This window comes from Labeo rohita, unplaced genomic scaffold (assembly GCF_022985175.1).
Source record: "Labeo rohita strain BAU-BD-2019 unplaced genomic scaffold, IGBB_LRoh.1.0 scaffold_137, whole genome shotgun sequence".
NCBI classification, from domain to species: Eukaryota; Metazoa; Chordata; class Actinopteri; order Cypriniformes; family Cyprinidae; genus Labeo; species Labeo rohita.
In genome coordinates this window covers 114,757-138,602 of record NW_026127527.1, presented here as the reverse complement: position 1 = coordinate 138,602, position 23,846 = coordinate 114,757, and the positions used below count along the sequence as shown (strand labels likewise).

General features: G+C 36.7%; 1 protein-coding gene and 1 pseudogene across 1 annotated transcript; both read left to right on the top strand.

Moving 5' to 3' along the window:
• Positions 1–23,555, top strand: part of LOC127158166 (NLR family CARD domain-containing protein 3-like) — a 55,794-nt pseudogene extending 32,239 nt beyond the window's left edge.
• LOC127158171 (glutathione hydrolase 1 proenzyme-like) lies at positions 5,556–14,332 on the top strand. Its single transcript, XM_051101334.1, has 12 exons — positions 5,556–5,633; positions 5,987–6,045; positions 6,219–6,359; positions 6,467–6,597; positions 8,892–8,981; positions 9,165–9,354; positions 11,386–11,566; positions 12,016–12,206; positions 13,425–13,537; positions 13,659–13,774; positions 13,964–14,071; positions 14,180–14,332. Exons 2-12 carry the CDS (start codon positions 6,020–6,022, stop codon positions 14,330–14,332), a joined length of 1,440 nt encoding a protein of 479 aa, XP_050957291.1. The 5' UTR covers positions 5,556–5,633; positions 5,987–6,019.
• Positions 23,556–23,846: the final 291 nt, after the last annotated feature.

Genomic DNA, 23,846 nt, shown 5'->3' with positions numbered 1-23,846 from the left:
AAGTGACACAAGCATGTTGGCTTTGTTCACTGTGCTTCGAGAATAAAGAAGCTATGTGTGGTCAAAGTGTGCTTTTTCCAAGACCGAGAACAACTCTTCTAGATGTACAACAAGATTCGTCCACATTGCAGTGAACTTTGTCTCCTACTCGTGTGCAGTTGATGCTTGCCTGTGTGGGAAACTAGGCTAGGCAAAAATTTTTTTCAGTTTATTTTAAAGTTAGCTTTTTTTTTTAATGGCAGCACACAGGTTCACAATTTCAGAGTTAGCACCACTTTTTATGCAACCCTGCACTGAAACCCCTGCTCAAGATCAGGAGTCAGACTTGTAACCCAAAAGGTTGTGGATCTCAGGCGCTCTCTCATCCATGATCAGTCTATAATTTTAGGTTTATCTGAACAGTGAGAGACAGAATAACAACAAAAAATACTGAAATATGTATTTGACCCCTTCACAAAACATGACTTAGTACTTGGTGGCAAAATCCTTGTTGGCAATCACAGAGGTCAGATGTTTCTTGTAGTAGGCCACCAGGTTTACACACTCTTTGCAGATCCTCTCCAAGTCATTAAGGTTTCGAGGCTGACATTTGGCAACTCAAACCTGGCTGTGTGTTTTGGGTCATTGTCATGGTGGAATACCCATCTACGACCTAATGCCCTGGACCTGGCGGTACATGGCCCCGTCCATCGTCCCCTTGATGCGGTGCAGTTGTCCTGTTCCCTTAGCAGAAAAACACCCACAAAGCATAATGTTTCCACCTCCATGTTTGATGGTGGGGAAGGTGTTCTTGGGGTCAAAGGCATTATTCCTCCTCCAAACACGGCGAGTTGAGTTGATCCAAAGAGCTCGATTTTGGTCTCATCTGACCACAACACTTTCACCCTCCTCTCCTCTGAATCATTCAGATGTTCATTGGAAAACTTCAGACGGGCCTGTACGTGTGCTTTTTTGAGCAGGGAGACTTTGCAGACTGCAGGATTTCAGTCCTTCACAGCATAGCGTGTTACCAATTGTTTTCTTGGTGACTGTGGTCCCAGATGACAAGATCCTCCCGTGTAGTTCTGGGCTGATTCCTCAGCATTCTCATGATCATTAAAACTCACCAGACTCCCACAACGATCTGCCACAGTGGCAGCAGTATCAGAAACAAAAACACAACAAAATAAAACCTCTTCAAATGTAAGGTTTATGTTTGGGTTAGGCTTAGGAAAATTCTGTCATTGTTTATTCATTTACTCATAAAAGAGCAACCATTTGATTGCCAGGTTTCAGATTTTGAAGTAAGAGAAGTGTTAAGCAGAAGGAAAAAATGCGTGAAGTGAAACAAGCAAGTTGGCTTTGTTTACTGTAAAAACGTCGAGAAAAAAGAAGTTGTTTGTGGTCAAAGTGTGCTTTTTCCAAGACAGAGAACAACTCTTCTAGGGGTACAACAACATACATCCACATTGCAGTTAATGTTGTCTCTTGCCTGTGTGCAGTTGATCCTTGCCTGTGTGGGAAAATAGGCTTGGCAAGATTCAGCCTATTTTAAAGGCTTTTTTTTTTTCATGGCAGCACACAGGTTCACATTTGCAATTAAAAAGTAGAGTTAGCACTACTTTTTTTTATGCAGGGTTATGAAACCCCTGCTCAAGATCAGGATTAGCACCACTTCTGCAGTGTTAACCCTGCACTGTGGTGCCAGGGTTGTAGGTTCGAGTCTCAGGCGCTCTCTCATCCATGATCAGTCTATAATTTGAATGGTAAGATTATTTGAACAGTGAGAGACAGAATAACAACAAAAAATCTAGAAAAACGATAAAAAAAAAATTGATTTGCATTTTAATGAGTGAAATAAGTATTTGACCCCTTCACAAAACATGACTTAGTACTTGGTTGCAAAACCCTTGTTGGCAAACACAGAGGTCAACAAAAACTGATGACATTTAGTCTAGTTTTAGTCAATGAAAATTCTATTTTAGTCTAACAAAACTAGCTACAGTATTTGGCCAACAAGGGATGCTTAGCAGTTTTGGGCAAGTTACTTAAAAAATGTAATACATTATATATTACTAGTTACAGTCTTTTAAAAAGAATTAGTTACATTACAATATTACTGTCTCTGAACTGTAATGCGTTACATATTTTTGATTTACTTTCACCAAAAATATCCACAGAAGTATGACTAGGCATTATAAAATACCAAAATGTAGTTTATTGCAGCTCATTATGCATCCAGTGGAGGGTGATGAGGTAGGTTTATATAGCAGAATTAATTATTTAATTAATGAATAAATAAATATTATTTATTAGTAAATCAAGCTTTAATACTTAATGCGCATAAAAACATCCTCACATGAGCAAATATGTGTTTGGCCCGACCTTAGGTTAAACGACATGGATTGTACTACGCACTATGCAATATTTGGATTAATCAGTGTACATGTTTGTTGACTGTATTTTATTCTGATAATGAACAGGCTAAAACGTTTGCTGTATGTGTGTGCATGAGGCACCAGCGCGATTGAACAGCGGAAACAAACAACAAAAAAGTACTCATTAATTTTTCATCATACAGATCATGCAACAATATTGCATTATACATTCAATTATAGTCATTGTCACATGACCAGCATTTACGTTGCGTCTCATCTCGTTTTCGTCAAGTGATAAAGGTTCGTTGACGACGATATTTAGTCATAATTTTAGTTGACGAAAACAACACTACACAGAGGTTAGACGTTTTGTAGTTGGCCACCACACTGTAAAATGTAATTAGCTGAAAAAGTGTGGAAACCGATTGCACTAAAATAACGAAGTAAAATGAAATACGAATAGTATGCTGTACTGACAAATGCTTAATTAGTATAGTTTACTTATACAAGAGCTGTAGTAACTAACAAAGAACTGTTGGGGGTACTTGATTCTTTACTTTAGGTTTACTCTTGACTTAATATAGCTACTCACTGACTCCCAGAGTGCATTGCGACATGAATAAATTATGCAATTGCTTTGCTTTACTGTTGTTGTTTGTATTTGTCAATCTTACAAATTAAAAAAAAATGCATCAACCCAATTAAAAGCTTCTTAAGGTGTTTATAAAAAATGTAAACAATAAATAACCAAAATGAAAAATACCTAATAATTTAATTAAAATATAAGTCATTTTCTAAAAGCTTTCTTTCCTTGAAATCAAATAACTTTGATTTTTATGTTGCATTGCTGTATCAATACAAGAATAAGAAAAAGAAAGAAAAAAAAAAAAAAACTATAGTAATGTAAATTAAGTTCCAAGTGCCCAACCAAAAGTAACACTATTCACTATAATGGTTAGTATTTAAAAAAAAAAAAAAAAAAAAAACTTTTCAGGAAAATATACATTAATTTATGAAGTCAGCTTATGTGATGTTCTCTTAAATATTTCAGTTGTATTGAAAATTCAACATTCAAGATGACTTTGGGAAATGAGTGAATGCAAGTAGTGAAAGACATGAGTGAAAAGTCTACAAAAATTGCCCCATCTCCAAAACTTTATTTTCTACTTCTTCTGTTGCACATTAGCAACATATTAGTGTGCTGCTGCCTCTGACTGGTTTGTTAATGTCATTGGTTTATTTGTGGATACTTGAATATTTTAAGTAAACATCACTCAAAGCAGTAAGTAAATTGTTTTATTTGCCTCGAAAGTAGATGTAACTTAATAAAACCTAGTAAGTATAGTAACTAAGTAAAGATAACTAATTATATCTAAGTAAGGTAAACCATTGGGTTTTACAGTGCAGGAGGCATTTTGTCCCTCTCCTCTTTGCAGATCCTCTCCAAGTCATTAAGGTTTCGAGGCTGACGTTCGGCAACTCAAACCTTCAGTTCCCTCCAATGATTTTCTATGGGATTAAGGTGTGGAGACTGGCTAGGCCATTCCAGGACCTTAATGTGCTTCTTCTTGAGCCCTCCTTTATTGCCTTTGTCTTGTGTTTTATGTCATTGTCATGCTGGAATACCCATCCACGATCTATTTTCAATGCCCTAGCCCTGACTGTACATGGCCCCGTCCATCGTCCCTTTAATGCAGTGCAATTGTCCTGTCCCCTTAGCAGAAAAACAACACCAAAGCATAGGGTTTCCACCTCCATGTTTGACGGTGGGGATGGTGTTCTTGGGGTCATAGGCAGCATTCCTCCTCCTCCAAACACGTCAAGTTGAGTTGATGCCAAAGAGATCGAATTTGGTCTCATCTGACCACACTTTCACCCTTTTCTCCTCTGAATCATTCAGACGTTAATTGGAAAACTTCAGACGGGCCTGTACATGTGCTTTCGTGAGTGGGGGGACCTTGCGAGCGCTTCAGGATTTCAGTCCTTCAAGTTTTTAGACCCTTAGAATCATTCTAACCTCCCTCCCCCATTAGAGCACCCCAACAGAGCAACTCACAACACTGAGTTAAAAAACAAAACAAAACAAAACAACAACAACAACAACAAACAAACAAAAAATAATATATATTTGTGTGTGTGTGTGTGTGTGTGTGTGTGTAGAAGGACAGTATATGTCTAGATATAGACAGGCTCTAAAATCTGCTAAACTGGCTTATCATCCATTTTGTTCAGTAAACTGGTGAGATTAACAGTCTTGTTGCCTTTAAAACAACTGAAATAATTTGGCAAAGTGTTACAGATCTGTAATAAGGTAAATAGATTCGGAATAGATATTGCCCACCAATACAGTAATGCTTTCATAATGACATGGCCATCTAGAGTGAAGACAGTGAAATTTAAAGGGTAGGTTTAACAATTTTTAACCGGTTTTGTAATATTAGAATCACAAAGCTGAATTACAAAGTAACCCTTAAACCTCGTCATAGAAGCACTTGTCAATGGGTTTGTCTGGTGTTGAGGTCTTGAGTAGTTTATTATTAATGTCCTGTCTCTATTTCATTTTTGACTGTGAAACAAATACATTGCCACTTGTGGACAAACCAATCAGGGCAAAAAGCATTTGTGGTTTGTAAAAAATAAATAAATAAATAATTTGGTAGGTATGTCAACAGTATTTGTATACTGTGCTGATGTATAATGTTACTGTATGTGAAACCTAGTGTCCACCAAAGTGCATACTGGGGTTGAAGGGGATGTACACCTTTAAAATCACATGATCTCCAGAAAATAAATAAAATCTTATATTTGGAATGAAAATAACTGCATTCTTATTTTGGAATAAAAAAAAAAAAAAAAAAAAACAGTTACATGAAATACAATTCTTAAATAATTGTTAAAATACAAAACCGTATTGTGTTGGTTGTTTTTAAATGTGTGATAAATGTTTATAAGTATTATTTCTTATTTTAACAGGAAAATATGTCAACATTTAGTGAAACTATACTGATTAAAAAATTAGAAATTTTCCTCCTTGTTTTAGAACACCACCACTCACCACAAATAGGCTAATATTTGATAATATTGGAAATAAATCTAGCAGTTTATATAACAGAGAGTGAAAATTGTATGCACAACAGAGTAGGCATATTATTTCAAAAAACCCACTCAAAAAACCCACACGAACAGGAAGCAGACAAGCAGGAAGCTGTCAGTGGCAACCACTGTAAAAAGTAACTTGACTTGGCGGGTCTTTTTTCAACTTCTTCTCTGACTACGGTAATACAATTCGTATTTTATTTATTAATTGCATTACTTTTTTAATTGTTCACATAATATTTTGGAAAGGAGACTCTGAAACCAGATTAAAATTAAAACATTTTTCTTAAATTCCTTAATAGAAATCAGGGCTTGCATATTGCACACCTACACACATTAAAGGAACAGATGAGACAATAGTGAAACTTCTCGACAAACCTGTATTATGTTCTTGTTCTTCTGTGGAACTTAAAAGATAAATTTTTTTTTTTTTTTTTTTTTTTTTTTAAATCACAGTGAATGTAAATTATACTTTTAAGGTGCATACCAGATTTCTAACACCGTAACAGAGTTTTTTGTTTTTTTCTTTAAAGCATTTCTTCAAACCAGTGGACAGGGGCTGTTCTATGATGGGTTGTCTCACCTGTAAAAGGTGATGAAACATGTACATGTACACACACGCACACACAAATAATATATAGTACTATATAAGTGTATTGATAGTATATTGAACTAAAACACAAAAAAATGAAATTAAACCACAGATCTGAATTTTGTTTTTCTGATAAATATCAGATAGCTCAAACTCTGGTGCTCTGCTTTCAGATGTTGCGTTGCCATTGTGATTGTGATTGTAGTGATTCTAATAGTGACAATCAGTCTGAAATACTCTCGGAGACCCTCTGATAAGTGCTATACTAAAGCAGCAGTGGCAGCCGATGCCGGGACTTGCTCTGAGATCGGGAGGTATGATTCTAAAGAGCCACATTTATGTTTTTGGGAGAGATTACTTGGATGAGCGATGATAATTTTGCAGTAGTAAGATTAAGTCATTGCTCTTTTTGAGTTTGCAGGGACATATTGAAGCGCAAAGGTTCAGCAGTTGACGCTGCTATTGCTGCTCTGCTGTGTGTGAGTCTGGTTAATGCTCAAAGTGTGGGCATTGGAGGAGGGGTTGTTTTCACCATTTACAATGCATCAACAGGTACGTAAGACTTAATCAGACTCCCACAACAATCTGCCACAGTGGCAACAGTATCAGAAACAAAAACACAACAAAATCAAACCTCTTCAGATGTAAGGTTTATGTTTGGGTTAGGCTTAGGATGTGGCTTGTGCATCAGTGCTATCAACTTAAAGTGAAAGTTCACCCAAAAATGAAAAGTCTGTCATCATTTACTCATCCAGTTCTATATGAATTCATTTATTCTGTTGAGCACAAATTAAGAACTGTTGGATTACCAGCAGGTTTCAAAATAACAGAAGTGTTCAACAGGAGGAAGAAATGTGTAAAGTGACACAAGCATGTTAGCTTGGTTCACTGTGAGAACTTTGAGAATGAAGAAGCTATGTGTGGTCAAAGTGTGCTTTTTTCAAGACAGAGAACAACTCTTCTAGATGTACAACAAGATTCGTCCACATTGCATTGAACTTTGTCTCCTACTCGTGTACATTTGATGCTTGCCTGTGTGGGAAATTAGGCTAGGCAAGGAAATTCCAGTCAGCCTATTTTAAAAGCTTTTTTTTTTCTTTAATGGCAGCACACAGGTTCACATTTGCAAGTTAGCACCACTTTTTATGCAGGGCTATGAAATCCTGCTCAAGATCAGGGTTAGCACCACTTCAGCAGTGTTAACCCTTCACTGTGGCGCCAATAATGGCTAGAGAGTCAGACTTGTAACCTTGTGCATTTTAATGAGTGAAATAAGTATTTGACCCCTTCGCAAAACATGACTTAGTACTGGCAAAATCCATTCTGGCAATCACAGAGGTCAGACGTTTCTTGTAGTTGGCCACCAGGTTTACACACTCTTTGCCGATCCTCTCCAAGTCATTAAGGTTTCGAGGCTGACGTTCGGCAACTCAAACCTTCAGCTCCCTCCACAGATTTTCTATGGGATTACGTTCTGGAGACTGCCTAGGCCACTCCAGGACCTTAATGTGCTTCTTCTTGAGCCACTCCTTTATTGCAGTGTGTTTTGGGTCATTGTCATGGTGGAATACCCATCCACGACCTATTTTTAATGCCCTGGACCTGGCGGTACATGGCCCCGTCCATCGTCCCCTTGATCCGGTGCAGTTGTCCTGTTCCCTTAGCAGAAAAACACCCACAAAGCATAATGTTTCCACCTCCATGTTTGACTGTGGGGAAGGTGTTCTTGGGGTCAAAGGCAGCATTATTCCTCCTCCAAACACGGCGAGTTGAGTTGATGCCAAAGAGCTCGATTTTGGTCTCATCTGACCACAACACTTTCACCCTTCTCTCCTCTGAATCATTCAGATGTTCATTGGAAAACTTCAGACGGGCCTGTACATGTGCTTTTCTGAGCAGGGAGACACTGCAGGATTTCAGTCCTTCACAGCGTAGCATGTTACCAATTGTTTTCTTGGTTACTGTGGTCCCAGATGACAAGATCCTCCCGTGTAGTTCTGGGCTGATTCCTCAGCATTCTCATGATCATTAAAACTCCATGAGGTGAGACCTTGCATGAAGCCCCAGACCGAGGAAAACTGACAGTTTGTGTTTCTTCCATTTGCGAATAATCGCATCAACTGTTGTCACTTTCTCATCAAGCTGCTTGGTGATGATCTTGTAGTCCATTCCAGCCTCGTGTAGGTCTACAATCTTCCCTTGGACAGCTCTTTGGTCTTGGCCATGGTAGAGAGTTTGGAATCTGATTGATTGATTGCTTCTGTGAACAGGTGTCTTTTATACAGGCAACAAACTGATATTAAGAGCACTTCTTTTAAGAGAGTGCTCCTAATCTCAGCTCTTGACCTGTATAAAAGACACCTGGAAGCCAGAAATCTTGCTGATTGATAGGGGATAAAACACATATTTCACTCATTAGAATGCAAATCAATTTATAATTTATATTTTTTTATAATCTGTTTTTCTAGATTTTTTTGTTGCTGTTGTTATTCTGTCTCTCACTGTTAAAATAAACCTAAAATCATAAAATGTATAGACTGATCTTTTCTTTGTCAGTGGGCAAACGTACAAAATCAGCAAGGGATCAAATAATTTTTTCCCTCACTGTATGTGCTACTGCATTTGAACAGGTGTGTCTAATGTGACTGTTCTAGACAGAGCCCTTTTCTCAGGTATTGATGTATTTGTAGGCTACAACCTGAAGAAGGCATTTGTTGCTGGAATATTTTTAATAATTTGAATCTTAAGTGTGCTTTGGACTGTTGTTTTTTCAAAACAAATTTGCTTTCTTGAAGCTGTCCACTGGGCCCCCATTTTGTGTAAACATTTCATGTTTTCACCCTCAGGAAAGGTGGAGACAATTAATGCAAGAGAAACTGCTCCAATGGGTGCTTCAGAGAACATGTTTGGCAAAGACCCACAGAATGCAAAACCAGGTAAACCACCATAAATCTGCATAACCCCAAATCAGTCTCCATGATGGTTTTACAGCATAGACTCTAGTTGGATTTTAGTCCACACAAGAGCTGTTGTTATTGTTAAAGTAAATCTGATGATTTCTTGCCGTTCTGAACCTTGAATGACTTGGCCACTCCTCTGTGTTTTGTCATGAATGGCAGGATTATTTATAGGTACACCAGGACTGCTGCGTGGTTATGAGCTGGCACACAAAAGACACGGGAGACTGAAATGGAAGGAGCTGTTTGAGCCCAGTATAAAGCTGGCATTAGATGGATTTCAGGTTGGCAGGGCCTTGGCCTTGGCCATCAATGAGACTAGTGACAAAATTCTGAATAATGCAGCATTGTGGTAAGAATATGTCATTTGTGAACTACAAAAAAAAAAAAAAAAAAAAAAAAAAAAAACCTTCCTTTCTTAGTGACAGCTGTCTTGACAGATGACAGATGAATTCTACCAAAATGCATAAAAAAATCCTCAATACTTGACATACTAGCAATCAGATTGGCTATGCAATCAGTAATTATATAATTAACAAACATAGTGAAAAATATGTCTTGAAAAGTAGACAGATTAAAAGACTTAAAAACCTTAATTCAAACCATGTGGTTTTATAGTATTGAGGTGAAAAATCCATTTACATTCAGTTTGTGATAATTTCTGTTCCAAATTTGCATGACGCATCAAAAGTACCATGTCTATTCCTCAAAAAGACTATTCATTAATTCATGATTTAACTCTGTGAAATGTCGAGCAACTGGTGATTTACTATCAGCTCTATTAATTGCACTTTTGTGAGTGATTGTGAGTTCATTTATACAGAATCTTCGATTGATATCACATTGGTTGAACGACAAGAAATGAAATGTCTAATTTCAAATTTCTGTTTTTAGAATAATTTTTTCAAACTTAATAAAATTAACCATTAATATTATTATTGCAACAAGCCAAACAATGTCTACCAAACAACAGTTTCAGTTTTGTTACTACATGAATGAACACTGAATGAATCTGTTTTTGAACAAATTGGTCAATGAATGACTCAACAATTCACTCATAAAAATGAGTAATAAGAGTGAAAATAATATAACAATGTTAAGTATTACATGGATAATAAAGAAATTGACCATTTGCAAAGAGCTTGATTGACAGGCGATCTGACCAATCATAACATGAATCCGCCATCTTGCCCAACAAATAAATCAGACAGGAGAGTAGGACTTAAACTTGAAAAAGGTGTATTGACATCTTTCCATGGTTGCAATAAAATATGTTCTGATGTTTGTTCATGTTTATTTAATGCTTTAAGTAAATATGAAGAGATGACCAGTTTACATGCCACTTGAATGTTAGTTTCTTTTTTCTCTTTGGGGGCCCTAAAAATTACAAAGGCCAACCTCTGAATATGAGTATTTACACTAGAACCCCTAAACCACATGCCTTCTTTTAATTTTAATAACATCATCTTGCCTCTGCTCTTGTCTTTCTATTCTTTCCAGTGAAGTTTTTTTGTGGCTCACGCAACAAGACCATCTTAAAGGAGAAGGACACAATAAGATTTCTCAAACTAGCTCAAACCTATGAGAAGATAGCAAAAGAAGGAGCGGATGCATTTTACAATGGGTCACTGACTCAGGATATACTGGATGATATCAAGGCTGCAGGTTATTTAATGCTTAAATTTGACTCTATTCATATCAAGAGGCTTAATTTTATTCAAGCATGCAAATCTGTCTAAATCTTTGTTTTTTGTTACACAGGAGGGATCATAACACGTGAGGACCTAAGGGGTTATACGCCATTGTTGAATGAGCATGCATTAAACTTCACTGTGGGGAAATACATATTTCATGCTCCTGATGCTCCATTCGGTGGACCAGTGCTCGCTCTCATACTCAACATACTCAAAGGTCAGTGAGCGTGCATCTGTGTATGGTTGTGTAAGATTTTGTTCTGCTGATATTTTCCTCTTTTTTTTTTATTTGCCAATTCTATCTGTAGTCGTTTTGCTAATATCTGGCCACTGAGCACTCTCTTCTCCCTATTATTACTAAACACACCTCTTACTGCTGATTGGCAGCAAGTGTGTTTTGGGACTCGGTCCTACACTGTGGTCGAAAGTATTAATGCACCTTTAAGTGTGCCACAGTGTTGTGTGTTATGGTGATCACAGTTCACAGTGCCATGAATAATTCTTGTGTACTAGCACTTGTGTAAAAACAACAACAACAACAACAACAAAAAAAACAGGTAAAATAACTCCCAGATTATCAATTCCCAGCATGGTTGGGGTTTGGACTAAACTAGGGGAGTAATAATCTTGCACGGTGATCATATCCTTCAGTCTGTGTCTTTACTATTAGTCTTTAATTACCTTTACAGTTTTCTAAGGTTCAGTTCAGATAATGAAACGTTTCATTTCGATTATAACTTCTCAAGCAGCAGTGTGTCCACAACAGAGAATAAGATTTTGACCTATCATCGCATGATAGAGGCTTTCCGCTTCGCTAATGTTCAGAAGACTAAACTGGGAGACCCAGTAATAAATAAAAACGTCACTGAGGTGAGTTCAGCTCAATTTATGGAATCCCTGGGCCTCTATCAGATATCTGCAGGCTATTATGGATTAGTTCACTCACTCTGATCCATTGTTTCCTGTCTTATCTACACTGTTCTTCACTGATTATTATTTACTGATAATATTCCCTTCCAAATATTTAAACCAAGTATGATGTAAGCGGTGATATGACACACAAGATCCCAAAACCACCTGCTGTTAATGACATCAAACTGATGCATCTCACATGTCATGGTCAGAAGGGGAATAAATGACAAAATTTTCAGTTTGGCTGAACTTTACCTTTGAGCCAACTCACATTTCAACTACAGAATTTCTGAATTGTCTTAAGTTTTGCTGCATCTGATCTGACAGGAGCAACGTTATGGCAGGTGTTGTTTTCTCAAAGCCATTCACTGTTCCCACTTATGAATTTTGTCAACCTTTCTGCACAGATTGTAAAAAGAATGACCTCAGAGAGCCTTGCGGACGGGATCAGGAATAAGATTAAAGATGACTTCAAACAAACCAGTTACTATGAGCAGGAGGACCGTGATGGTGTACCTGAAGACCATGGCACATCTCACCTGTCTGTCCTCGCTGAAGATGGGAGTGCAGTGGCCATCACCAGCAGTATCAATAACTAGTAAGAGAAATATAAAGAGACAAAGAGAGCAGTGTTTTGTAATCTTGGTCTTGTTATAACACACCCAGTTTCAGTGTTTTTCCATCTATAATATCAAACATGTTGCAAGTTGTCAGAGAATCAGCAGAGTCATTGACTCTCAGCCAATTTCCAACATGTTTGTTATTATCAGAGCCTTCATAGCCCAAAGGGAACAAATACATCATGCACCTTTACAACAGACTGCTGCATCAACTAAATTTACAATTTGTTTGTGATTAATTATATGCATCTGTGTCTATGTCTAAGCAGGGCTACTCTTGTTATTTTTTTGACAAGCATTACAGACTGGAAATCTGAAAGTCAGAGGCAGTGGTTTAGTCTGTCACTCCACAATCTGTACTCTAACCAAGCAAAGCAAGATTTCAGAAAGAGCAAAATCAAGTTAAAGAGTCAAATTTGACATCCCAATATTTACTCAAAAAGAGAAAAATATCACACCAGGACCATCACTAGTAAAGTCAAGTGCCCCAAATTGGACTCAGGACAGTTGGCAGATGGGACACTGCCTGATTGTGCCACTGCTGCATGTCATCACGAAAGTTTGGAATTGTCCTGTTTTTAACCTTTGCCAGTTCAAACATTCAAGCAATTTTAAAGCATTCAAGTACAAGAAAACACTAAAGAGCTCAATTCATTACTCATGCTGTCACACACAGAACACAGTGCACAAACAGAGCACTGTGTTTCACACCCTGATTTGAGTTTTCTTTTGTGTTTTCTTGTGCCTGAACAAATACACACAAAATGATGTCAAAATACCCGTCCTAGTGAGCATCCTTGAACTGTCTTAAGTAAATTTAAGTTAAGAAAGAAATTAGATGTTTATCTTTATTGCATCAATGCTTTGTGTTTAAAATGATAATGCTTAAATTGCCAGCTTTTCAATAATTGGGTTATTCAATTTCTGTACCTAAACATCAACAAACCTGAAAAAACACTTTAGCATTGTTTCATTTGTATCTTTGTTTTATTTATTAAATAAATAAATACATAAGTAAACAGGGCTTATGGGTACAGCCTGCACTGATGCCCCCCAGCTATGCCCAATTTTTTTTTTTTTTCTTTAACATACTGTTCCATTTTAATGATAATATTTTGGTGTCTACTTTTAAGAATCTCTGTTGCTTTGCTGTTCTTTTCAATCTTGTTGTCTGAATATTTCTTGTATTCTCACAGTTTTGGTTCTGGAGTGATGTCACGCTCAGGCATTATATTTAATGACCAAATGAGGGATTTCATTGATCCTGAGCTGACAAGTGGTCATGGCAAAAACAACTTAATTAAACCAGGTACAAAAAAAAAAAAAAAAAAAAAAAAAATCAATAAAAATAAAAAAATAAGTAAATGTTTAAATATAATAAAATATAATAAAATGTTTAAAAATAATAAATGTTTGTTGTTCTGACAAAGGTAAAAGGCCACTTTCATCAATGTGTCCCACAATCATTTTGGACAAACACAGCAAACAAGTCAAAATGGTGGTCGGAGGTGCAGGTGGAACAAATATCACCACATCAGTTGCTCAGGTAACAAAAACACAGAAGCTGTACATTGACATTCGATTATTCTGGATTATTATTCTTAACTTGAAAAACATTTGTTTATTCTGGATTGGCCAGTGGCTAAACCTATATGTTTTAATAAGTAAACCATAGGGTTTTGTAATTTTTTTTTATCTAAAATCCCTTTCCACTCTCTTGTGTCTCTAATTCCAGGTGATCCTGAACTATCTGTTTTTTGGTTATGACCTGCAGAAAGCTGTTAAAGAGCCCAGAGTTCAGATCACAATGAATGAGACAGGTATAGAAAAGAACTTTGATAAGGTAGGATTCTTACACTTGACATCCAATGTTTGACATTTAAATCAAATTCAAGTCAGAAAAGTGATAATTATACAGATTTACTCTGTGTGTTTGTATTTCTCAATGCAGAGCATAACTGATGGTCTGATGCTGAAGAATCATATTATATATCCCAATATTTCATTTCAATATTTATCAGTGGTCCAGGCAATTGTACGAGAGGAGGACAAAGTCTGTGCTGAATCTGACCACAGGAATTACGGCTATCCTGCTGGATACTGAGCACTGCTCCTGTGCTCATGCTGCTGTAGTCAAATGAGTTTAATCCACTAAAAGTAAAACCTCCAAAATTGTTTGTTGGGGTGTTTTTATGGGTGCCAATATGATATGAGCAGGTAACGTGCAAAAAGCTGTTCATAAATACACAGTCAAGTCACATTTATTTATATAGTGCTTTATACAATACAGATTGTGTCAAAGCAGCTTTACAGTGTCAAACAGGAAAATAGTTTGTCAATAATGCAGGAGGACAATAACAAAGAGTAATGTTTTTTAAAGTTACAGTCAGTTCATCAGTGATTGAGAGATGTAATTGTCCAGCTCTAGTCTACTTGACAAGTGTTGTTCTGTCAATGTTACACAGGTGAATAAATGCAGAAATTGATGAACACAATGCAGCGTGTCCTTTTGTACACACCATGGTTATTATTAGCAATTAAAGACAAGTACTAACAACAACATTGTTACAGAGGGACTGGAGACGAGCGGATCCAAGCGCAAACTTTTATTGATTGGACGAGACATAGACATGGTCAGGCAGGCAGGGTTGAATAAATGCAAACAGGTGTGATGGACACAAATGCTGCATGTCCTTTTGTACAGGGTCAAACATGGTTAATAATCCAAACAGGGCTAGGCAGGAGAAAAGTCAGACAGGTAGATCAAAAACGAGATAACAAGACAAACAAGAACACAGAGGGAAACGCTTTGTATGACTGCAGCGGTGAGTCACTGGAAGATGCTTTTTCAGTCCGTAAGCCTATGACTGAGCGGTTTGATTTTTCCAGCAGTTAGGAGATGCTTTTTCACAGCCAATACTGATTTGATTTTTAATAAGCCAGGGGTGTATGCGATGCTTGAGGGGACTTTGTAAATGGAGCTCATCCTTTGAACCATGAGAAACGCATGCAATATATTTTAACTGAAAAGCTGAACTGAAGTTGAAACAGTTACTCTGCTAAATCTGTTTTATTTTAAGTCTGGCCTGGTGTAATATTATATTTTAATATTTATACAATATTAAAATATACAAAAATATGTTAAGATTTTGTTATTTAAATATTAAAAACAAGTAAATATTAAAGTAAAATAAGCTGGGTCTTAAATTTAGATATGCCTGGATATTTTGACCTTTGTGCCAATTTTGTGCATTTCTAGCACAGTTTTAATTCATTCACAACTGCTCAAAGTGACTTTTGTGACTAAACTGTATCTCCAAAGTCTGAACTTGCTAAACTTAAACCAAAATATTTAGTGACTGCGGCATAAGGGAAATGTTCACACTAAACACTGACAAATGCATTACTTTAGAAAACTCTCCAATGTCAACACAGATAAAAACTCAGAGGAGGTATGGTGACATAAGTAGGCCTACTTATGCAAATAAATATGAATAGCCATATGTTATGTATATCTTATTTATTTATTTGTTAGAATAATTTTCCTTAGTCTTACCTAAATGTTCTTCTATTCTTATCATTATGTTATGTTTGTACCAAGAGCTCCTGAGGAAACAACAACAACAAATTCTTTGTGCAAAGTTTGCACACACTTAATGAATAAAAGCTCATTCTAATAGCATTAGGCTATGATAAATATTAATGTATTATTAATTTATTAATATTAATGAACATATTTGATGCCGAACTGAGTAAATGTAGTATGCTTTTATTACATGTGACTTATCTAATTTAAACATAATCATGATAGCCTAGTTCCATAACTGTCACGTCTCAAGTCGCGCACTCCCTTCCTCGCTTGTGTTTTATTGAAACTAACTTGCAGTAGGCTACTGTGTTGCTGTACAGTGGCAGGTGGTTACATTTCCCTCTCCACTTCCAAAGAAGTGATGTATCGATGTTTGAGTTAACATGTTCGTTCATTTCGGATCTCACTTTAGATGGCAGAATACCCTGTGAAGTCCACCTGGCAGGGCATTTACAGTCGAGTGGTACACATCCCAAAGTGACCCTTGTCAAAAAATCCTATAGGATTTCAATGGGAAACTTTTACAGATTGTATTAAGAATTTCTATCATATTTTGGAACCGTTCCTATAGGATTCCAATAGGAAGAGTCTTACAGGATAAGACATAAATATCCTGTAGGACCATTCCTATAGGATTTTAATGGGATCCAATTGGTTGACTGTTCATATCTATATGGGAATTCTTTTTATTTATTTTTTTTTTTTTAATTCTAAAGGTGCACTTTTCCACTGTATTTGTTTTACTAACAGATATTACTTGCAGTTTGCTATAACTCACCCTGACATAGACATTGTTCATTGTTTGTTGCACAACCTGCAGTAAGACTGTTAACAAATAATTTGTGATTTGTGCAGCACATAGCATTAGTGCAAACATTTCTAAGGCACAGATAATGGATTGATGACACACACACACCCACACACACACACACACACACACACACACATACTGTATGTGATGACACTCTGCGCCACTAGAGGGAGTAAGTTTTTTTTTTTGTTTTGTTTCAAGCGAGTGCAGGTAAAAACGAAAGTAAAAGAAGAAAATAGAGATGCCATTTCGTGGCTCTGAACCTGTTAACACTGAGTAAATAATACACTTCATATTTTATGGTAAGTTAAGAATTTATTCTTCATGCTTGTCATATAAACTGAGCTGCTATTTTACTTTTCATCTACTTTACATGGAATTATTATATTTTGTTTTTTACTCACTGACCAAAATGGCGACAATTTGACGATTACCTTGCTAAAGTAAATCAGACTTTTGTTGTATGTCCTACAACGTCATTAAAATTGTATAATGAAATCATTGTATAGGCTAATTGTTGTAGCCTATATACGAATATTTCTTGATCAGCTTCAACTAAATACACGTTTGACACTAAATTTTGATTTTTAAAGATATTTCAGTAACATAGTCAACAGAGGCGTTATTGCACATACAGTACATGATCACATTTTAAACAGTAATAACGATCTTGTAGAATTGTTGCACAACCCCGAGCGAGTGAATGAGTGATGTGTGTGTGTGTGTGTGTGTGTGTGTGCACGGAAGCTTTACAAAAACTTCCGTGATGCACATTTACAGTATTTAGTGCTGCATGCTTGTATAAAATAAATGCTGAATAAGGCATCCAAATTACTGCATATATTAAAGTGTTAAATGTAATAAAGACGTCCACTACATGTAAACCACATGTACATGATCACATTTTGGGACTAAAACATCATTTTACATTCCATTTTTCCAGTACGCCTAGCCTACCTCGATGATAAATAAATGTACCCCAGTATAACAACTCAAGATGTTTAAAGTGAATTAATAATGCATCTGTAGTTCTACATATTAAATTTAATTGTATTGCACTGAACTTTAGCTCTAATATCCTAAATGTTAAGAAAAAATGTTCTGAATCATACCAGATGTCTAGCAATATACACATTACAGAATACTCAAAAGACAACAAATCAGTATTTTAAATATATTTAATTAAAATTTCTGAATAGAATTTACATAAAAGCTGACAGCCAGCTGAATACATTAATAAATAATCATTCAATATTAAAAACATACATAAAATATATGTAATGAAGCACAAGTTTCAATACTATATGATGTCTTCACCTTAACCATTTATGTGCTAATTTGGGGGTGATTGAGTAGCAGTTCCTCTAAGCAGATGATGCAGTTTTGACATGTAACAGTATGAGGCAGAAATAGACAATTATGCTATATGTTTATATTTGTTTGAGTAAAAATAGTTATAATGGTTTATAATAATGATATTAGACAGTAAGACATTAACAATATTTTTTTTTGTAAATAAGTACTATTATGAGTAATAAAACATATTTTAATAAATTATATTCATATAAATATTATTTTTAGTTTAGTATAATGTGGAAGGTAATTGATTGCAGTGCCATCCAGATTAATAGCTTTGTAGATGTACTGTATCATTGTACTACAGAGAAATAAAGAAAACAATTTATTCTATTTTCACATGACAGCTGGAGAACAGTGACTTCAAAATGAGTCTCTGTGAAAAGAGTGAAGATCAGGACTCTATAATGAGATCTTCATCTCCTGAATCAAGCAGCAATCAACCCATGAAGAAATATGTCATCTACTTTCAGGGATGAATCAGTGACCTCCAACCTCAGGTATGACACTGGCCATTTTAGCTTGAGCAAATAGTGTCTCATGGTATCATCACAGAGATGCACAAAATAACTTTCCTGAACGTTCGCTCTCATTGATCCTTATTAGTTGAATGATTTTTCCCAAAGTCCCTTTCAAGAAGACTTTAAAAACCATTCTGTGAGTGCTCGACCCTCCTTATTTGTTAATTGTTTGGATGAAAAGCTTCTTCTTAATTATTAGATATAAGTATAAATTTATGTTTTACTAGAGCTGTATTGTATAGCTAGTGAACTAAGTTCTGATTGTATTTATTTATTTATTTATTTAATGCCACTATCAGCAGGAGCAAAAGACCGAGATCTCAGTCTCCAGGTCCCAGCTGTGTGTCTATGAAGAGTAACAGATCGATGGAGCCACCCATTGAATTCAGTGATGTTCCAGTGACCTCTGACCCTTTGTTAGTATAAACATTATTTCCTAATATATTGTAGTGTCTCAGATGTAAATAAATAAATTAAATTGGAAAAAACAAACAAAAACACTAAATAAAATCCGCAAATGGAGTCTGAGACAAATGCACAACACAAAGACAAGTGCAAAAATCCTATCTAGCACACAATATATGTTTAATGGTATTTAATGGTTCTTCAAATAGCTACAATTGGTGCTCTTTTTTTTTTTTTTAAATTTGAGCAGGATGAAGATACATGAGCCGATCAGATCTGTGCTGTCTCCTACATCCCACTGTAAAATTAACATCATGCAGGACAAAACTGAAGCAGTCCTAAAGACACAAACACTGGAGACTGGAAACCTGCAGAGAGTCAAAGATCAGCACAAAACCAGCATGAAGAACAAATATGAGAGATTGTTTGAAGGAAACACACTCCAAAAAAAACATACCTCCCTGAACAGGATCTATGCACAGCTCTACATCATAGAGGGAGAGAGAGAAGGAGTGAATGAAGAACATGAGGTTTTACAGATGGAGAAAACAGCCAGAACAAAACACTCACAGGACACTCCAATCAACTGCAGTGACATCTTTAAAGCCTCACCTGAACCAGGATGTGAGGAGAAAGACCAAATCAAGACTGTTCTTACTAAAGGCATCGCTGGAATCGGAAAAACCGTCTCTGTGCAGAAGTTCATTCTGGACTGGGCCGAGGGAAAAGCCAATCAGGATGTAGATTTCATGTTTGTGCTTCCATTTCGAGAGCTGAACTTGATCCGAGATCATCAGTACAGTCTTCACAGACTTCTGCTGGACTTTCATCCTGAACTTAAAGATCTGGACTCAAAGATTTATGAGGAGTGTAAAGTTGTGTTCATCTTTGATGGTCTGGATGAAAGCAGAATCACACTGATGTTTTCAGATGATCAGAAAGTTTGTGATGTGACTGAGACTTCATCAGTGGGTGTGTTGATGTCAAACCTCATGAAAGGAGAGCTGCTTCCCTCTGCTCTCATCTGGATCACCTCCAGACCAGCAGCAGCCAATCAGATCCCCTCCAAATACATCAACCGTCTGACAGAAATTCAGGGATTCAATGAGTCTCAGAAGGAGGAATATTTCAGGAAGAGAATCAGTGACCAGCATCAAGCCAGCAGAATCATCTCACACATCAGAAGAGCAAGAAGCCTCCACATCATGTGCCACATCCCCGTCTTCTGCTGGATCTCATCCACTGTGCTTCAGAAGCTCCTGAAAGAAGATCTGAGTGCAGAAATCCCTCAAACTCTGACTGAAATGTACATCCACTTCCTGCTGATTCAGATCAACATGAGGAATCAGAAGTATGAAGAGAGAGATCCAGAGAAACTCCTGCAGTCCAACAGAGAAGTGATTGTGAAACTTGCTGAAGTGGCTTTCAAACAGCTGATGAAGGGCAATGTGATGTTCTATGAGGAGGACCTGATTGAGAGCGGCATAGACGTCACTGACGCCTCAGTGTATTCTGGGATTTGCACTGAGATCTTTAAGGAGGAATCAGTGATTCATCAGAGGAAAGTCTACAGCTTCATTCATCTGAGTGTTCAGGAGTTTCTTGCTGCTCTCTATGCATTTTACCATTATGTAATGATACATATTGATACATTGCAGTTTTGTGATGTGATACATAATCTGCATAGAGATGCAGTAGATAAAGCACTTAAGAGTGAGAATGGACATCTGGATCTGTTCCTGCGGTTCCTGCTGGGCGTCTCACTGGAGTCCAATCAGAGACTCTTACAGGATCTACTGACACACACAGAGAACAGCTCAGAGAGCATCAGGAGAACCACACAGTACATTAAAGAGAAGATCAAAGATGGACATGGACTCTCCACTGAAAGATCCATCAATCTGTTCCTCTGTCTGCTGGAAGTGAAAGATCAGACTCTGTCCAGAGAGATTCAGGAGTTTGTGAAATCAGACAAACACTCAGAGAAGAAACTCTCTCCTGCTCACTGCTCAACAATCGCCTACATGCTTCAGATGTCAGAGGAGGTGCTGGATGAGCTGGACCTCAAGAAATACAACACATCAGATGATGGCCGAAGACGACTACTACTAACTGTGATTAACTGCAGAAAAGCCCAGTGAGTGTTTAATCATGTCTTAATCATTTCATTTGAATGTCTGTTACAAGAAATAAGCTGATATTATTAAAATATAAGTTGAAAAATAAGGTTAAGAATTTAATTATCATGTGTTTTACTCTCTTTCAGTCTTGCTGGCTGTAACCTCACTGCTCAGGATTGTGAAATTTTGGCATCAGCTCTACAATCCTCAAACTCTGTCCTGAGAGAGCTGGATCTGAGTAATAATGACCTACAGGATTCAGGGGTGAAGCTGCTCTCGTGTGGACTGAAGAGTCCAAACTGTCAGCTGCAGACACTGAGGTATTAAGAACATATAAATGATCATGTACAGCCAGTTGGTCATAATGTTGATGTGTGTCTGTAGTTGATCTGACTGTGTGTGTCTGTAGGTTGTCTGGCTGTATGGTGACAGAGGAAGGCTGTGGTTATTTGTCTTCAGCTCTGAGTTCAAACCCCTCACACCTGAGAGAGCTGGATCTGAGCTACAATCACCCAGGACAATCAGGAGTCCAGCTGCTCAAACACAAACTGGAGGATCCAAACTGCTCACTGCAGATACTCAAGTATGTGGGGCAGTTATGACTCTTGTGTGCATGTCAGTATGTGTGATAAGGGTTGCCTAAGAAGGATTTTTTGCAGCTTGCCTTTAGAAGTCCTTGTAACAAGAGCCATGAAGGAAGGCAGTGACAAGGATCTACAGCAGGTGTAGGATGATTTAATAAACAAAACAAAAGGGAACCAAGGAATATGCAGGGCATGAACACAAATATCTACATCTTAACTAATGACAGACCAGCACAGTAAACACAGTAAATACCCAGGATAACTAACTAGATCAAAAGAAAAAATGTGAAAACAATGAGGAACTAATGATTAATGATAATGATTTGGGAAACCAAAAGAGCTACAAAATACTACAAAACTAGACAAAGGAAGCAGGACCTAAATCAAAAGAAATCAAAAAGGCAGAATATGTGTTTACTATATTTTATGCACTCTATGTACATTATGTGTGTGTTGTTCAGTGCTCATAAAATTAAATTTGAACAAAAGCTTAAATTAAATCTTTTCATAAGAATTTGATTAAACTGCTTGAATCATATGAATTACTTTTACAATCCCTTTATGTCCTTTTTGAATCTTGAAAACCTGCATATACTTTCAGTAGAGGTAAATAAATATCTCAGGTTTCATTAAAAATATCTTCATTTGTGTTTGGAAGATGAATCTGTTGGATCTGAATGGTTTGAAATGACATGAGGAAGAATAAATGTTGAAAGAACAGCTACAAAAATATAATTTTATTTGCAGTTTTAACAGTCTTCCCTCATATCAAATAATTTCTGTTTTTTTGTGTTTGTATAGTTTGGACCATGGAGGACATTTTAGAATCACACCAGGACTTAGAAAATGTAAGTTCTCTCTCTCTCTCTCTCTCTCTCACACACACACACACACACACACACACTCATGTTGCGTTTCCATGTTTTATGGGTTAATTCCATTGGCGTAATGTTTTTTTTTTTGTTTTTTTTGTTTTTTTATACTGTACAGACTGTGTTTTCTATCTCCTTAGCCTAACTCTACCCCTCACACAAAACTTTCTGCTATTTTAGATTTTCAAAACTTTGGTCCTCATGGAAAATTTACTGGTATTAATATCCTTGTGGTGACATTTTGTCTCCATAACACACACACTCTCTCCTGTGCATATTTAATGATGTTATAGATAATCTTCTCTCTTCTTGTGTTCAGATGCCTGTGATCTCACACTGGATCCAAACACAGCACACACTCAACTCATCCTGTCTGAAGACAACAAAAAAACAACATGTGTAGAAGATCATCAACCGTATCCTGATCATCCAGACAGATTTAAGAACCAGGAGCAGGTTCTGTGTAGAGAGAGTCTGACTGGACGCTGTTACTGGGAGGTTAAATGGGAAGGCTCAGGTCATGTAGCAGTGTCATATAAAGGAATTGACAGAAAAAGTGGGATTGACTGTTGGTTTGGACTCAATGACAAGTCCTGGAGTATGTATTGTTCTGATACGACTTATACTGTCTGGTACAATAATAAGAACACTGATGTATTTGGCCCTTCGTCCCGCTCTAATAGAGTAGGAGTGTATCTGGACTGTCCGTCCGGCATTCTGTCCTTCTACAGTGTCTCAGACACACACACACTCACACATTTACACACATTCAACAGCACATTCACTGAACCCCTCTATGCTGGATTTGGGGTTTATCCTAAATCTTCAGTGTGTCTGTGTCAGATGAACAACCTCTTATGACGAGCCACAGAGGCACTTACAGAAGCTCATTTCCACTCATTGTACCAATTACACTTTGACTTTCAGGATGGTCTGCATTTGTCTGGTTTGTGTTATGCATATGTGTGAACCAAGTTCATCAAATCTAATTCTGTTAGATTGTGTTTATTCTATGATATACATGAGTAGTGAAGATTTGTGTCTTACACAATATGATATTATTGGTATGAACAATTTAGAACAGAAGAATAAAAAAAAAATGTTGTTTTTTTTTTTTTCTATGAAACATCATCTCACTATGTAAAATCATAATAAAGTTATTCCTAAATATTTTACTGATTAAATTATAATTATGAAAGAATGCTCACATAGATTACTGTTGGTATAGTTAAGGACGTAACTTTCATATGTAAGCATAGGCGTCAGTGAAATACACCCTATGAGTAATGGACTAATTTTGTCAGTTTTTGTGTTTGTGAAAAATTTTAAAATTCAAAGTTGTGAGATTTTAGGGACAGTC